The sequence below is a fragment of the Brassica oleracea genome, chromosome C5 (genome assembly GCF_000695525.1).
Source record: "Brassica oleracea var. oleracea cultivar TO1000 chromosome C5, BOL, whole genome shotgun sequence".
Taxonomy (NCBI): Eukaryota; Viridiplantae; Streptophyta; class Magnoliopsida; order Brassicales; family Brassicaceae; genus Brassica; species Brassica oleracea.
The window spans coordinates 24,851,702-24,869,029 of NC_027752.1; the positions used below are offsets into that span (position 1 = coordinate 24,851,702).

Here is a 17,328-nt window from a genome sequence, read left to right on the forward strand (position 1 = left end):
CATACAAGATCCTGGAGAGGATTGGAAAGGTCGCCTACAAACTGGAGCTGCCCTCATCGATGGCTCAGTTCCATAACGTGTTCCAAGTATCTTTGCTGCGAAAATGCATAAGGAATCAAGACAACGTGGTTCCTGAACCACCATCTGACTTGGGAGAGAACCTTACTGTAGAGGGACGACTAGTCCGGATCATTGGAAGAAAAACCAAACCTGAAGGCAAAAAGAATATCAAAATGATCCAAGTCGTTTGGGACGGCGATGGAGAGGAAGAAACGACCTGGGAGCCAGAGGCGAGAATGAAAGCTGAATTTCCAAAGTGGTTTGACAAACTCACGGAAGATTCAGGAAGAAAGACTCGAGGACGAGTCTAAGCCAAGTGGGGGAGAACTTGTAGCGACCGTGTTCCGAAGATCGATGTTAGGATGATCTGAGGACTGACTGGCCGAACTGTGAGAACGTACTAAATGGATTGGATGATGCTAGAAAGAGCTGATCAGAGTTCAAAGGACTTTCCGTGGGTGGATGGGAGAACTTGGATCGGTGCCTGATTAGTAGCGACTAGAGCGGAACCATGTACCCGATTAAAGCTAGGAACGGATCTGTTTTTGAGCCAAACAAAGCTCCATCAGTCGGTCTTACGCTCGGGTTATTGGACAGGCCGTTCGGTTTGTTGAAACTCAGGATGTTTGGACAACTCAATGAAAATCCAGGCAAAGCGGAATTTTCGGACAGCGATGGTTGGATCCGGACAAGTGTTGTTGGATTCGGACAATACAGTTGAACTGGTCGGCTAGACAGCGATTGTCTGAAATCTGACAAGACAGTTAAGACTGTCGGCTAAGCTGAGATGAGCTGATTCAGTAGTATCAGTCTGATTAGAACAAGGCGGTTAGAGTTGTCGACTGGATCAGTCAGCTCTAGCTCGAGTTTCGTCTAAGTAAAAGTGGCGGGAACAGTTAAAGTCCGAAAAGGGGAAAAATCGCGCTGGAACGCTTTGGAGCGCGGGGTGGCGGTTACGGATTAAGAGCCGCGTGTAAAATAAGCGGGAATTGTTAACTTGGCAGTTTCTCGGGCCTAAACCGACCAACTGCCCAATTTAATCGTCTCCTTTGTCTTATTTCGACATTTCTGTACGTGAAACAGAAAGAAAGAACCAGAGAGAAACTCAGAAAGAGAAAAGTCCGATTAAGAGAGAGTTTTCGATATTTGGCTGGATTGATCAAGTCCGAGTCAAGAACGATCGTCTGTGGGGTGAATCCGACTGTCAGAACGTTTGAAGATCCGACGAAAACCGCTCAAGAGGTGTCAGAACAGACCGAATCAAACAGAACAAACCGACTCTAAGACAAAGGTGAGTGCGTGACCGTAGCCTATCGTACTGAATCGTAGTCTGATTGATAGGAATGTTCTATTTACTGATTGCTTGTCTAATTCGAATTATCTGCTAAGTTCTGGCTTGGTCCAAACAGTCGGTTCCTTCCATCGACGCATCTGGATCAGATCATGCGCCTAGAGCCGTATTGGCTTGCTAGGGCTTGACTAAATCTGATGGCGCGCTGGCTTGGAATTCGCAAGTCTTGGCAAGATTGCCTGCTGCGGCGGCACCTCCAGTGGCTCCACCTGTTGCGGAGGAAGTGGAGAACGTGGTGCCTGATGGAGAAGAGGCACACGTTGTTAGGAATCCGTCTTACCTAAAGGTTATGGACCACATGCAGAAACTAGAAACTAAGTTCGTTTCCGGTGTTTCCAAACCAAAGGAAGCAGATCAATGGATTGACAGAATAGGGCAGAATTTTAAGTCGATCCGTTGTCCTCTTGCTTACAAGAAGGACATTGTTGTCCACTACTTGGACGGTGATGCGCACCTCTGGTGGCGAGGTGTAGCGGCTCGGATTGGTGCTGAGCATTGCACGTGGGCCAATTTTAAGACCGAATTCCGTGGGAAGTATTTTCCGCTGGAAGCATTTGACCAGCTCGAGGGAACTTTTCTCAGAGTGGAACAGGGATCTATGAATGTTAGGGAGTATGAAGCCGAATTCAACGGCCTCAAGAAGTATGCTGGGCATTTCTAGCATAACATTTTTACAAGAGAGACAAATAGAAAAAGACAGAAGAAAAAAAAAGGAGATCAGTTTTGTTGGAAGAGGCTACTGAGTACTGAATACTAACAATTAGCGAGAGAATCTGAGGAAAATGGGAGGGGGAGATGATGTGGGTTCGCCAGTCGTAGTCGGTGCTCTGATTCTGGATGTTCACGCAAAGCCTTCTTCAACCGCACCAATCTCCGGAACCACCGTCCCAGGCCAGGTTGGGTTCTCATAAGTCTCTCTGTCTCTCTTGATTCATTTCTCGTGTGCAATCAAATATCCAATCATGCATATGATTGAATCTGAAGGAAGAAAAACAAATCATAAGTCAATGATCTTGCGAACCTCATGTGTGTGACTATAGTTGTTTATATATATGCTTCTTATGTTTTGTAAAAGGTGTTGTTTACACCTGGTGGTGTAGCGAGAAATGTAGCTGAATGCATCTACAAGCTTGGAATAAGACCCTTCATGATTGGTGCTTTGGGGATCGGTGGCCCAGGTCTGTTTGAGCACTCTCTTCTTTTCTTCTCTTCATTGAACTGTTTCTTCTGAGAGCTTAACATGGCTTCTTTTCACAGCCAATGTATTATTGAAAGACTGGAAACTCTCTACTGAAGGTTAGATTAAATAAGCAAATCGATTGATGCATGATTTAGTTGAAAAGTCTTTTGACCTTTCCAGGAATCTTGAGACGTGAAGACATCACTACTCCCATTGTATCTCTTGTATATGACATTCACGGAGAAGTTTCTGCTGGCGTTGCCCGTGTGGATGCTGTTGTACGTATCTTCTCATTCTCAGCCAGTTATGACTTTATCGTTCGCTTACAATGTTTCCTCTGGCAGGAGAAGTTTCTGACACCTGAGTGGATCCAGCGGTTTGAACCAAACATAAGCTCCGCTCCTGTCCTTGTGATTGATGCAAATCTTAGCACTCTTGCTTTGGAAGCATCTTGCAAATGTACTTCTTATACTTCCTCCGTTTGATTGTCTCTCTTCCTAACGATGATTTTTTCTTGAAGTGGCTGCAGAGTTCAATGTTCCTGTATGGTTTGAGCCCGTCTCAGTCACAAAGTCCCGGAGAATCGCCTCAATCGCCATGTATGTGAGTGTTATGTCTCCATACTCGTCAATGTTAACTTGAAATAAAAAAGGATTTATGTTTTGTTTTCTGAATAGGTAACTGTAGTATCACCAAACCAACACGAGCTCATAGCGATGGCCAACACTCTCTGCGCAAGGAACATGTTCAAAACCCTTAAACCAGAAGACAACAAGCTTTTACCAGAAGATGTATTCTGTGCGTTGAGGCCAGCTATTTTGGTTCTTCTTGAAAGTGGTATTAAAGTTGTTATTGTAACCCTTGGCTCCAATGGAGCTCTCTTGTGCTCAAAGGGCAACCCGAATAAGGCTCTCAACATAAACCGGAAGTTTAGTGGAGAGATTTTCAGAAGGGTACAACTTATATGTTCGCCGAACCGGTTTTCTGAACCGGGATTGAGTCACGGCTCGAGTCTTTTTGCAATGCATTTCCCAACCGTCCCAGCCAAAGTCAAGAAGCTTACTGGTGCAGGGGATTGCCTAGTAGGCGGTACGGTTGCGTCGCTGAGCGATGGTTTAGATCTGTTCCAGAGTTTAGCGGTTGGCATTGCTTCTGCTAAAGCTGCGGTTGAGTCAGGTGATAATGTGCCTCCTGAGTTCAACCTCGATCTTCTTACTGGTATGGACTAACAATTCTTGTCTGAATTATGTTTTGGTTGGGTCTGAGCCGGTTTACTCTTTTGGATACAGATGATGCGGAGTTGGTTTACAGTGGCGCCAGGATGTTGTTGGCTCATCAGTCAATGCTGTGAAGAATGATCTTGTTTGTTCTTTATTTGGCTTGGTTTTTGTTTATTGTTTGTGTACTATTCCATCAATAAGTGAACTGTCAAATAGATAAACTTAGACCATTTGTTTAGTAGGGCTTACTGCACCAGGTAATAACAGAGAAACCACTCTGTTTCTCTATTAGTATTATTACTAAATCAGTTTATGAGAGAGATCATTTCTTACATGTCTTTGTAGTAGTAACACGTTCAGTCAATCTCTTTTCTCATCCAACCATCGATGGTTATAAAAATAGTCGTATTAGAAAATGGATGTAAAATGAAAACCAGAATTTTAACCGGTTTTGAATTTGGTATATAAAATCTAGTACACTTTTAATATCAGTCTAGGTTTTTTAGAATGACCAAAGTGACACATCGCAAGAAACCAGTTTTTACGTCACTGTTTGGACCCAAATCCATTACAAAGGAGTCGGGAATATTTATTGGTACAACTCATGGATATCTGGAACGCGAGAAGGAAGAGCAGAAGACGACCTTGGGACCTCGGCTTCAAAGAAGACCAGGTTTTTGCGCCGGCCCTGGTCATTCTTCTATTATGACAGTTGTGAGTTTAGTTTTTGCTCTGCTTATTACTAAACACAGTTAAATTATGAAGGTCTCATAGTCTCACTCTTTACCGACCATTTTGTAAAGAGAAGTCAATCTCTTCTCTCATCAAACTGTCATTTATAAAACCAGAACTTAACCAGTTTTGAGTTTGGCCTAATCTGGTAGAGTTTTAATCTGAGTTTAGCTTTTTTTTTTTTTACAATTACCGAATCTCACATCGGAAAAAACAAGTTTTTACATCACGTATATACTAGTAGTTGGTCCGCCCTACGGGCGGGGAAGTTTTCGCTAAAACTATTGTATATGAAAATATATCTTAATTCTATATTTTTTTTTTTGAAAATTTACTTTAAAATAAAATAATAAATATAATATGTTTTTGTTTTTTGGGCTGCTTTTGTTCTATACGTCACTTGGCTATCTTGCGAGTGTCCGCGTGTAAGAGATGGTGGTCTTCTTTGACGTTTTCTCAGACGTTTCAAGTTCTTTGGTTCTTGTACTTTAGTTTTAGCGAGAGAATTTGGTCATGCAAGTTTCAGATGAATAGTACCTGCTGGAGTTGATGTAGATTTGACCTTGCGATTGTTTCTGATGTTGATGTTCTAGTTTGGCTTGGTGATGTTCCCTAAAGGATTGGAATCGCTCAAGACATTTGCTCCTTAGTTCAGCTCAGTGTTATCGTGTTCTATAGAAAGGTAGTGAGTAATTATTGGATCATCAGTGCCAGCTATAGTTCCATTGTCTACTGTTTTAAAATATGTCGGTTGTTTTGATTAGTATTATGTCTCCCTTTTTTGGGCTATTGTCTCCGGAGATTTATTCATATTCTGCCGGCTTCTGTACTTCACCTTGTATCTTTTCAGTGAATGAAATGAATTTTCGAGTTAAAAATAATAATAATATGTTTTTGTTTTAAAATCAAATTGTATTTATTAAAATTTGTTGGTTGAGTTGAAAGGACCACTACCATTTTTTGGTTATAAAATACAAAATTTTGAAATTAAAAAGTTAAGAAAATGTAAAGATTTATATTTCTTATTTTACTTCTATTTCACTTTGATATAGTTGAAGAAAATCTAAAGTAAGAATAACTTTTTTTTTAATTTCTAAGAATATAATTTTAATACTATTACAATAATTAATTGTCTCCCGATTATAAATTAATCCACTTCCAAGCTAAATCAATTGAAAATATAACGTAATGTGATAAAATTATAAAAATTATATCTTAAAGTAATATATGAATAGTTTCAATAATGTCACAAATAACAATTAATCTATATTATTTAACAACAAATGATGTCTTATAATATATGTTTACATCCGGAGCGTTTCACAGAACTGCAGGATCTAATTTTCAGTATCACCAATCTCCTCCCAAAATTGGGTTGTTGGTCCACTGATTATGTCACAGCTTCCTGTAACATTTTAGCTTCTTCAATGGCAGAATATGTTATTTTCTATCACTTAATCCTATATCTCTTTTGGTGGCCTGGTCTTGTCATATATTAAATAAAAAGTGTCCACATCGGTAATTGTAAGAAATCTTAAACAATATATAAGATAGATCGGCAAATCCATTTATCGCCAATTGGTTTTAAGCTGGAAGTCGAGAAAAATTATCATGGTATCGGAGAAGACCCACATCTTGACCCATTAATCCGGTTTGGAAAGTGGCCCGTTAGTGTTGTGTAAGTGGCATAATTTAGCATTCATTGCTTGTAGAGTGGTGAAGTAACAGTCGAGCTTTTATGCGGTTCCCACACTGATCACTCACTTTATGGACGTGTTTCCAACCAATTTTATCAACGTATGTTTCTCCAACATTTTTATCTCCCTTACATAACATGGTTTTACCGTATAGATAAATTGCATGTTTCTCTCTATTTATTTGCCATTATAAATTTACTATGGCTTATTGATCATACAATCTAGAGTATGTGACATTTTATAATTGAGGACTTCAGTTATAATACGCTCTACATTTAATGTTTTCTCACGAATATGTATAAGTATATAGTATAATTTTTTAAAAGTTTCATATCTTTAATCGAAAGCAATGTTCTTGGTTACGGACTGGATTTGGCAAGTTACGTATGCATGCAACCCTATGGAAGAGAAACATGACTGACTCTTAATTTAGGTCAAGACAACCAACTAAATACATAACCGGATACACAACTCGTCGAAAAAAGTATTGAAGAACGTAGGAGTATCTGACCATATCCTTCTGTTCTCTGAATATTTTAATCAAACTGACTATCTTACTGGGGGTCCATTAAGAATTATTCAACTGCTTTGTTCACCTTATGAATCTCAATGTCAATGCCGTCAAAGTCAGTCCAACGTCCTTTGCTATGGCGTGGTGCTACTGTATTTTTTGTCTATGAAACAACTTGAGTTAAATAGAAATAGAAGTTGGCATATAGTAGATTTTCATGAAATCATGGTTTAATAGCTGGTTCCCAGCTTAATGGTTGCAAGTTGGTTTCCATTAAAATACATATTCTTAAGAGCAGGTCCATCAGTGGATCTTATGCATGGGATCTTTAGAAAAAAACATTAAAAATAAATGAAAAAGGCTAATTAAGCTTGGGACCACCTCTAATTATGGCATTTTAAGAGAGGGTAAGGATCCCTTACGTGGAAGCGTGGTATTGGACCGTAATTTTTTGTGTCTCTCTCTTCTTCGACGGGGTTTCGACGAAACCAAAGCTTGTCCTCTCTTTTGAACTGTCCGACTTCTCTCTCACTCCATCTTCTCTCTCGACGTCGCCAGCTTCTCTTTCCCTTCGTCTCCGGCTTCTCTTTCCCTCCGCCGTGTGTCTGACTAGGTTTTATGTCTCGATCGGTCCTCCTTCTCCGTCTCGCCGTCTTCTCTCTCGCTCTGTCCCATTGTGTTCTCCGTGAAGCGGTGATCTCTTCAGTCCCAATTCCTCGACGAAGCTGATCTTCCGCAAGCTCTTCCAGAAGGAGTCCTCCCCTTTTACGGATCTTCTCCTCGCCGTCTCTCATCTGTAAGTGTATATATTTTGCATGTAAAATATATATTGCGATTTGTTTTTTCTGAAATTGTTGTGATCTCACTGTTTTCTCGGCAAAGGTGGGATCGTTATGAGAGTTTTTTTACGATTTTGTGTGTGTTTGATCCTTGTTTAGATCAGAGTAATGGTTTAGAATCTTTTGTCGGTTTGATCCATGTTTGATTGTTTTCTCGCAAACATGACACATGATTCATGACATTGATGTATGTGAACCGTATTGAACTAGTTTTACCTCTAATTGGAATGTGGTTCTCTCGGATCACAGTAAAATTGACACACATTTTGCTCTGTTCTTGTGTGTGTTTCATTCGATATAGTTTTCTCTAAATTTACATACATTTTGCTCTGTTCTTAATGGTTCTAATCTCACTTTTAAATATTTTGTTCTCTGATAGGTTTTAAACACAGTAGCGAGAACTTCTCTGCTTGATGGTCCTCTCAAGCAACTCAACAAAGGTTCGTGTGGTCCTTCGCTTAGTTAGTGTATTTAATTTTTGAACATTTAGTTTAGCCTTTGCTTAATCTTGGTTCTTTTTTGTGGAAGGAGGCTCTCGTATAGCGCCATTTATAGTGAAACGAGATGCCAATAACCACAGCAGAGACAACAACGATGAGATAATGTGGCATAACTTTACTTAGTTTTTAGGTTTAGTTTGCTTGAGTTGGTTGCACCGGTTTAATGTAGGTTCAATGCAATGATAGATTTGATGGAGTTGTAATTCAAGTCTGATAGATTTGAGTCGCTTTTAATGCTTTGTTAGATAGGTTTGTAATTTAATGGAATTAAGTCTGATGGTGTTTGTTAGTTGGGTTGATGTGTTTAACGTTTGGTGGTTGTGGTAGTAAAGGGACTTTAATTCCCTTTTCAAATCTATCTAACTTGTTTCAATAAGTTAAATCCTTAATAAAAGCTGTCTAACTTGGTTCAACAAGTTAATTCCTTCTTCTTTGTATCTCCTTCTTCTTCGTATTCCTTCTCCTTTGTATCTCCTGCTTCTTGCTATGGATCCTTTTAGCCTAGATTGTAGCTTTCAAAATCTCTTAAACAACCAACACCGAAACACCTCCTTCTCCTTTGTGTCTGCTCAAATCCCTAGTGTAGAACTATCTGCCTCGGATGAAGAGGTTGAGGCTGTGTCTGACCGCAAAGAGAGGCGCAAATGGTCTCCAACAGAGGATGTTGTGCTGATAAGCGCATGGCTGAACACCTCCAAAGATGCAGTGGTCGGGAATGAGCAGAAAGCAATGGCCTTTTGGAAACGCATTGCTGCATACTTTGGTGCGAGTCCTAAGATGGCTGGTATGCAGAAGAGAGAGGGAATGCACTGTAAACAGAGGTGGGCCAAGATTAACGAGGGGGTATGTAAGTTCGTTGGATGTTATGAAGCGGCAACAAAACAGAGATCGAGTGGACAGAACTAGGATGACGTTTTGAAGATGGCTCACGAGATTTTCTTCAATGATTACAAGTCCAAGTTCACCATGGAGCACGCATGGTTGGAGCTTCGCCATGACCAGAAGTGGTGTGGAACACAAACTACAAAAGATAAAGTTCAATCCAAGAGGAGGAAGTTAGACGATCTATCGGCTCAGTCATCAACTTCTGTTGCAGGAGATGATGAAGCAATGGCTCGGCCAGAAGGTGTTAAAGCTGCAAAGGCTAGAGGAAAAAAAGGTGTGAGTAAGCCAGCGTCTCTGGAAGAAGAAGGAAAGGAGTTCAAGAGTATCTGGGAGATTAAACAGAGAGACTTTGATTTGAAAGATAAGCTTAACAAGCAGAAATTGCTTGATAGTCTAATTGCCAAGACTGAGCCACTTTCGGAACTAGAAATAGCTTTGAAAAATAAGCTTATAACCGACATGTTGGCAATCTAGTATGATGGTCTTTGTTTCTCTTTAGTAGCGGTTAATGTTTCTCTTCAGTAGCGGTCTTTGTTTCTCTCTGTATCAGTCTTTGATGTTGTCTTGTTGTGTAAAATATCTGATGTTGTCTTGTTGTGTAAAATATTTCCCTTAATGTAATCAGTGTTGTTTCTCTTGGTTCCATGAATATTTGATGGTGTCTCCTCGTTTGATGTTTCTTTTTATGTTTGTATTGTCTTTGTTGCTGTCGCAGTGTTTGATGTTTGCATTGCCTTTATGTTTGTGTTGCAGAAGCTCGTGACAAAAGAAGACACAAGTCTCAAGTCTCAAGTCTCGTGACAGAAGAATCCGAAAGTCTCAAGTCTCAGTTCTCGTGACACAATTCTGAAGTCTCAGTTTTTGTGACACAAGTCTCAGTTCTCGTGACACAAGTCTCAAGTTTCAGTTCTCGTGACACAAGATGCCGCTAGTCTCGTGACAAGTCTCATTTCTTGTTGTTGCTTGTGACACAAGAAGACAATGTATTTTCATATATTCTTGTTAATGTTGTTGTCACTCTTTATATATTGAACCAAAACCGAGATTGTAGCTTTCATTCTCAACGCTTCTTTTAAAACCTCGAGAGAGAGCAACTCATTCTCAACTCATTCTCACTGCTTCTTTTAATTACAAAGTCGAGAGCTTCTTTAAATTAGAAAACCAAATCCAAAACCCTTGATTCTTTCTTTTTCTTCTCCAAATAAACGAAACCCAAAATACAACTTTCTTTTTTATTCCTCTCCAAATAATCAAGATATTTTTCACATTTCTTTCTTCACAATTTTATAATGGCGTCTTCTTCTTCAAATAATTTCGATGCTTTCGATGATGAAATGGATGAAAAATTCGATCAAATTTTTTATCAACACTACGAACATCTCCTCGGTTGTCATGAGAATCGCCAAGAAGCATCAAGGTCAAAGAAGAAACGAGCCTACATTGAAAGACAACGAGAACAAGGACACATGCAGTTATGGAACGATTATTTTAGTGAAGATGCAACATATCCTTCTCACATATTTCGACGCCGGTTTCGAATGAACAAGCCCTTGTTCATGCGTATTGTTGAACGACTCTCCGCTGAAATCCCATACTTTCAACAAAGAAGAGATGCTACTGGAAGGTTGGGTCACTCTCCGTTACAAAAGGCAACGACAGCAATTCGTATGATGGCATATGGTTGCCCAGCTGATGCGGTCGACGAATACCTCCGACTTGGTGAGTCCACCGCACTTTTATGCTTGGAACATTTTGTTGAAGGAATCATAGATTTATTTGGAGATGAGTATCTAAGAAGCCCGACTCCAGAAGATCTTTAACGACTACTCGATATTGGCGAGATACGCGGATTTCCCGGGATGATAGGAAGCATCGATTGTATGCATTGGGAGTGGAAGAATTGTCCAACCGCATGGAAAGGTCAATATACACGTGGATCGGGAAAGCCAACAATTGTTTTAGAGGCGGTAGCTTCACAAGATCTCTGGATATGGCATGCCTTTTTCGGACCTCCAGGTACATTAAACGATATTAATGTTCTTGATCGATCACCGGTTTTTGATGATATATTACAAGGCCGAGCTCTAAAAGTTAATTACATTGTCAATGGACACGAGTACCATTTGGCTTACTATCTCACAGATGGTATTTATCCAAAATGGGCAACTTTTGTACAATCTATTCCACTTCCGCAAGGTCCGAATGCATCCTTATTCGCTACACATCAAGAAGCTGTGCACAAAGATGTCGAGCGTGCTTTTGGGTCTTGCAAGCTTGATTTGCCATAGTCAAAAATCTGGCTCTTTTGTGGGATAAAATAAAAATTGGTAAGATAATGAGAGCATGTATCATTCTACATAATACGATCGTAGAAGACGAACGAGATGGGTACACTCAGTTTGATGTATCAGTTTTCACACAACCGGAATCAAACCGAAGTTCCCATGTGGATTTCACGTATTCTACAGATATGCCTTCAAATCTCGGCAATATGATGAGCATGCGGAATCGAGTTCGTGATAAAACAATACATCAACAATTGAAAGCTGATTTGGTTGAGCATATTTGGCAAAAATTTGGAACAAATCAAGATTTCGACTAATTGGCTTTTTTTCGTTTTCAATTTGTATTTGTATTTTTCATATGTTTTATGTTTCAATTTGTATTTGTATTTTTCATATGTTTCTAATTAAAAAAAAATTAAAAAATAAAAATTAAGAACTCCTATGGGGTTCTCCCATTGGAGAAAGAAAAAATTAATTCCAATACCCAAGATTCTTAACTAATCAAATCACCATAAAACCCACTAATTTAATCATTAGGACTCCTAATGGGTGGAGTTGGTCTAAGCTTGTTGGCAAAGGGAGAAGATAGTTACTGCTTTTTTTTAAAACTTGGTCTTATTTGTTTGTATATCAAATTAGAAATTTATGAGAAACTTTCTTAATTGTTTCCTTTAAAATTATATTTGAGCTCATTAGATTTATTACTGACCAAGCCTAGGAAATAATAAGTGAGGAAAACAAAAACGAAATGACTCGTAGAACAAATGAGGTCCGAAACTGTTAATTTAAGCTTAGAAAAATATAAAATCTTAATGTAAGTAGTAGTAGGCATTGGTCTTGGCTACTCCCCTAAGCTAAGCATTGCGAGCCTTTCTCATGGTCCGCCCATCGTCCTCAAGTCCTGCTCGGCTGCTCCCTCGGCTGTGCTTTCACCAACCACATGACATGTTCATAGTAGACAACACTGCTAGCGGCTGTAGCTTTCCCAAGCACTCCACAGCTCGCCAGCAAAGCTTCGTTCGCAAGGGAGACCTTGGTGACATTACTGGAGGGCTTAGATGTAACTACTCTAGGCCTGCCATCTCCAAGGTTATTATCATCACCCTGCGCATAAACCCATATAAGAGGATGAACAACAGAACTATAATTTGAGAGCAAGTTTAGAAAGTGGTAAAGCCTACAGGTGGAGCAAAGTTTGGAAGTGATGGACGCTGATTGCCGGTCAAAGATCCTTGATATGGTAAAGGACTGATGTTTTGGGGAGAATTTGGATGGGGAAAGCTTCAACTGGAAAGTGAAAGTGCATCCAACCATATCCTTCAAGCACTGTAGCAGGGATCTTTGCTCGGGGTCCTCCCCACCAGGGTCCTGCACCAAGAAAGCATTTACATATTAAGTAGTGTTTATGAATTTTTTTTTTTGAAATAATAACACAATTATTTAAGAGGGTATGCATAGATTTACCATTAGTTGTGCAACCTCTGAAGCATGTGCATTTGTTAGCTTAGTCATTTCTCCATCAAAGGCAACAAACCCACCCGAGTCTGTACCATCTGAGACCGAAAACTACACACTTCACTTGCATAAGTAACAGCATGTTCATTGTTTAGGTTTATTGAGTTAAATAATGCTTACCATTGCAGTATTATAAATGAAAATATTTCAGTTTATGCAGACAAACACCCAACTATATTTTCATTGTGGCATGCTGCACATGTGAATGAAGAGAATACACGTTGAAGCTTCCTATAGCATTTGGAGCAGGAGGTGTAGCACCACCCATTTTCAGTGTCAATACTATAAACTTCAGTGCAGGAGAACTCCACCAACTGTCGTAATTTTAGATTGGTTACCATTTTAGAAATACAAACATCAAGCAGTAATAGAGGAGGACATAAGTTAACGTGTGCACCTTTGGGCCCGAGTTCAGAACATATGCATTAAGCTCAGCAGCCGTCACAGTCTCTATCTTCTAAACACCTTCGTACTTGAAAAATAGTAAAGTAAAAATGGGTTCTTGTCGTAGTGTTTAGGAAAAGACGACCTGTCTGAATGGAAAAAATAAGCACATCAGGAGTTGCTAAGTGGAATTGGTTTATTTGGAAAATTTGTCAGAGAAACCAGATCCTCCGACCAACTTAGGATTGAGGTTAGTTGCGACGAACACTTTTGGCTCAACACCTGAGACCACCAATTTGTTATGAAGGAGAGTTGCTAAACCATCAAAATCACTGACACAAACAGCTGGGCCTCTGGATCATCAGGGACTGCAACCATAAAAAACAATCAAACGTTAAACATCGACTTTTATCCAATGAGCTAAAGAATCAAAAGATTAAGACACTGTAGCGTTAGAAAGCAAAATTTCTTCATAAGTTAAAAGAAACACAGATTCAGCAGAATCAAATCACCTTATCGCCTACCTAAACCATATTGTTCTCCATAAGCTCCCCACTTTTCTTGACATTCCTAGCTTCCAAGAAACGGAAGAGACGGGTAACAATAGTCTCCTTACACCGACCAGCCTTCAACTCAAACAGAAGCAATTGAAGATTCGCCATTTTAGAAGATTTCGATAAGAGAAGAAGATAAAGAGACCAAATGATGAGCTAAGGCCTCTTATTTTGGTTGCCATTTTAGAGAAGAAGATTCACACTAACAGATCCTTGCATGAGAATTGACGGTTCAAAAGGACTAAAACAAAAGATCGGACATATGGAATATCTGTTATCATGGTCAGGATTAGTAGGAGACTAATGTGATTACCTTCTCGTCAATAAGTAGCATGTCAAGAGTCATTAGTTCACCGCCTTTCTTCATGCTCATCATTGGAGTTTCTAATTATCAAGTATACTCTTCTCGATTTGGTTGAAGTTTTGTTGTTTATCGCTGGGAGATCGGAGATTTATAGTCAGACCTTCCGTCGGTTAGGATGAGTCCGACTGAGAGTGGGGTAATGAATTTAAAGCTCAGGATGAAAGACTTATTAATGCAAAACTGGAAACGTTACGTTGAGATGATCGACTGAAGAGGTTTCCTGCAAATGTTTCTCAGAAATTCAGAAGGTGATGCTAACCCTATATTTTAATGTGCCAACAAATATACAAAACAAATGGGCAAATGGCCCAGCACATAATAATAAAAACGAATGATCCAGCCGATAAAAATTTTCAAAAACAAATTGATAGAAGAATTTTTAAGAATGCCACGTGGAGGTTTTTGCCCCATGCTCACTTGCTGAGGTGGAGAGCTGTGGAGAGACGCAAGCCTATTTTATTGTAATAGATAGATAAGTTTAGTTGACAAGAATTTAATGTTAAGCTTAGTAACACAAGCTTGTGAACCAAGTGGAGACAATAAGGTGATGGGACATTGTCCCGATTTGCCCGGTTTGGTGAGGCAGATCTGGAGTTCGGCCCGGTTGGTGAGGCAGATCTGGAGTTCGGCCCTATCCATTTCAGCTCGTGAACAAGGGAACCCGACAAACATTCACACTTTTTGATTAGTGATTATATATATATATATATATATACTATGACTAGACACTATTAAATTACAACTCTTGGTTTATTTATTTGAAGGTCTCATTGTTTCTCTCTGAACTTTCACTACGTTAACTAATTCGGAAAGATGTTCTTAGAAAGAGACTTAGCGTTAATGGTCCCTTGAGATATGGTGGGATCACTAACAACGTGAATCAATTACTTGTATCGCATTGACATGTTTAAGTAACTATCGGAGTCGAAAGTCTTGTTCTAACAATCTAGTAGATTTTGGTATTTGTGTTAGTGGCTTCGTATGAACATATTCTCATTAAGTAAGAGTTTCATCCAACACTTTGTTCAACATGCATTTAATCTCATCTTGTGCAAACATCAGTGCGGATGTTGTAGCTATGCAAGCTTTACCACTATGTGTCTACAATGACAATTGACTTGGATGCACGTTTTGTTTTGTATTTATTTTCTTTTAATAAGACATTTTGTGGGTCATAAAATTATAAGCATTCTTCTATGAAAATATGAATCTTGTTATTAGATCACTTAAAAGTCTTAAACCATATTAAACATTTGTACTCTATAGAATTGATTTTTTTTCTATGGAATGTCTTGTTATCAAGTACCATACATGGTGGGACATTGCCTCCCATATCTTTGTGGCCGAGATATGGTTGGATAGAACTTAAGCAGGAGTGGACCTGAGATTCCAGTGAAACACCCGACACGACTTACTCTCCTCTAAATCACTATACCCAACACCCCACTCTGTCTCATCTGAGGTTTCAGTGAAATAACTGTCACGTCTTGGTCTACTTACTTCCGAAACATATGAAACAAACAAAGCTGACACTAAAGTGTAGCTTTCATGCAATATCAAATATCATCTTCTCACTTGTAAGTTGTTAGATATAGCGGACATATGTTTGCATATTGTGCAGACCTCATTGAGAAGACATTGTGATGCAGTGCATGAGTCGTCTTAAGAATTTGGTTATATGTGGGTGACTCTCATGTGTTTTGCAATTATTTTGTTTTAGATGAGGAATCTCTCCTCCTGTAGATTGATCTTAAGTACTACTTGCACACATGTAAGTAATAACAGAGAAAACCACGATGCTTTATTAAAGATCATTACTAAAATCAGATTTTGAGTTTCTTGTTCGCACGTTATTTCTGAGAGTTATGAATGGTCGTGAAAAAGAGAAGTCTGTTCATGTTGGAAGAGCTGTGATAGGTATTCATCAGAACGAGAAGAGCAAATATAGAGGCATGAGAAGAAAGGCTTTAAGAGAACATTTAAAAACGAATAGCAAACAAAAGCACATCACTATAATATAACCTCACGTCTAACAACTTGGTGTTATTTCAGGTCCTAAAAATTGGTAAAGTAGGAAAAAGTGTTTCCACAGCCTCATAGTGCATCTATTATACCACCACCACTTCAACACTGCACAAAGATGAAAGAAGATATTGGCTTTTTAGCAAAGCTTAATCCATTTAAAAAAAAAAATCATATACATTTGATTTATATGACATAAACATTTTAACACGTTCTCCAATTTGACTACCTCTCAAATTCATAACACATGGTTCGTTCTATCATGTTCTGAATATTGAAACTTGAAGATTTTTTCAAGAGAGAGGACTCACATGCCAGCACAGAAAAGGGGGTAAACTAGCTTCCCTAAGTATATCTATATTCAATACTCAACATATCATGCTTTTATGTCAGAACACATTCTCGTGAAACCTAGCCAACAACAGACAAGAAAGATATTGTATGCCCCAAAAAGATGCAACATCAAACAAGACCTGAGCTCGATCCTAGAGCATTTACATCAAACAAAAATATATTCTATTAAATTACAAACGTAATCGAGTATCAGCGAAGATTACTAAACAAATTCGATAGCTAATACAAAGCTCAAAACTTTCCGAATCGAGAAAGCAAAATCATGTCAACGGAATAAAAAAAAAGGTGCGATCGGAATTGGAGAATCGAACTCTATGGCTGACCAGAAAATGGAAAAAGTGGGATGGAGTCTTAGAAGTCGATCTTGAGCTCATCTTTGGAATCAGAGAAATAGGAGAGGATGTATGGAACAACACGGATAACGACAACTCAGCTTCCGAACAAAGCAACGTGGGTCCGTAGCTGCTTATGGGCTAAACCTTTGTCTGGCTTCTTCATGAACATTCCAGAAAACATGGCTAAGATTCTAAGAGCATCTTTATCTGGGTACAGTAGAGGGTTTCTTAGCGCGTGGGTCCACACGGCCGACCAATAAATAATAAACAGGATATAAGGCGGCTCGGCCGACCAATAAATAATAAACAGGATATAAGGCGGCTCGGCCGACCAATAAATAATAAACAGGATATAAGGCGGCTCGGCCGACCAATAAATAATAAACAGGATATAAGGCGGCTCGGCCGACCAATAAATAATAAACAGGATATAAGGCGGCTCGGCCGACCAATAAATAATAAACAGGATATAAGGCGGCTCGGCCGACCAATAAATAATAAACAGGATATAAGGCGGCTCGGCCGACCAATAAATAATAA

The 17,328-nt window shown here is 39.2% G+C and overlaps 1 protein-coding gene and 3 pseudogenes across 2 annotated transcripts; 3 read left to right on the top strand and 1 right to left on the bottom strand.

Moving 5' to 3' along the window:
* Positions 1 to 2,072: 2,072 nt before the first annotated feature.
* Positions 2,073 to 4,049, top strand: LOC106292775. Of its 2 annotated transcripts, XM_013728426.1 has the most exons (8): positions 2,073 to 2,307; positions 2,487 to 2,589; positions 2,669 to 2,707; positions 2,772 to 2,869; positions 2,936 to 3,050; positions 3,112 to 3,194; positions 3,269 to 3,809; positions 3,881 to 4,049. In XM_013728426.1, exons 1-8 carry the CDS (start codon positions 2,194 to 2,196, stop codon positions 3,940 to 3,942), a joined length of 1,155 nt encoding a protein of 384 aa, XP_013583880.1. In that variant the 5' UTR covers positions 2,073 to 2,193; the 3' UTR covers positions 3,943 to 4,049. The 2 variants fall into 2 exon arrangements, with proteins under 2 accessions (XP_013583880.1, XP_013583881.1); XM_013728427.1 differs by lacking the exon at positions 2,669 to 2,707.
* Positions 4,050 to 8,576: 4,527 nt separating this feature from the next.
* Positions 8,577 to 9,449, top strand: LOC106344845 (annotated as a pseudogene).
* An 815-nt stretch (positions 9,450 to 10,264) lies between these two features.
* On the top strand, positions 10,265 to 11,495 carry LOC106344846 (annotated as a pseudogene).
* Positions 11,496 to 15,958: 4,463 nt separating this feature from the next.
* LOC106293688 lies at positions 15,959 to 16,981 on the bottom strand (annotated as a pseudogene).
* Between the last annotated feature and the right edge of the window lie 347 nt (positions 16,982 to 17,328).

Bases quoted from the DNA above. Each gene is read 5' to 3' on its own strand.
- LOC106292775 (XM_013728426.1), top strand. From the start codon at position 2,194: ATGGGAGGGGGAGATGATGTGGGTTCGCCAGTCGTAGTCGGTGCTCTG. The intron at 2,708-2,771 runs GTTAGATTAAAT...TGACCTTTCCAG, and splicing joins CTGGAAACTCTCTACTGAAG to GAATCTTGAGACGTGAAGAC. The intron at 3,051-3,111 runs GTACTTCTTATA...TTTTTCTTGAAG, and splicing joins TTTGGAAGCATCTTGCAAAT to TGGCTGCAGAGTTCAATGTT.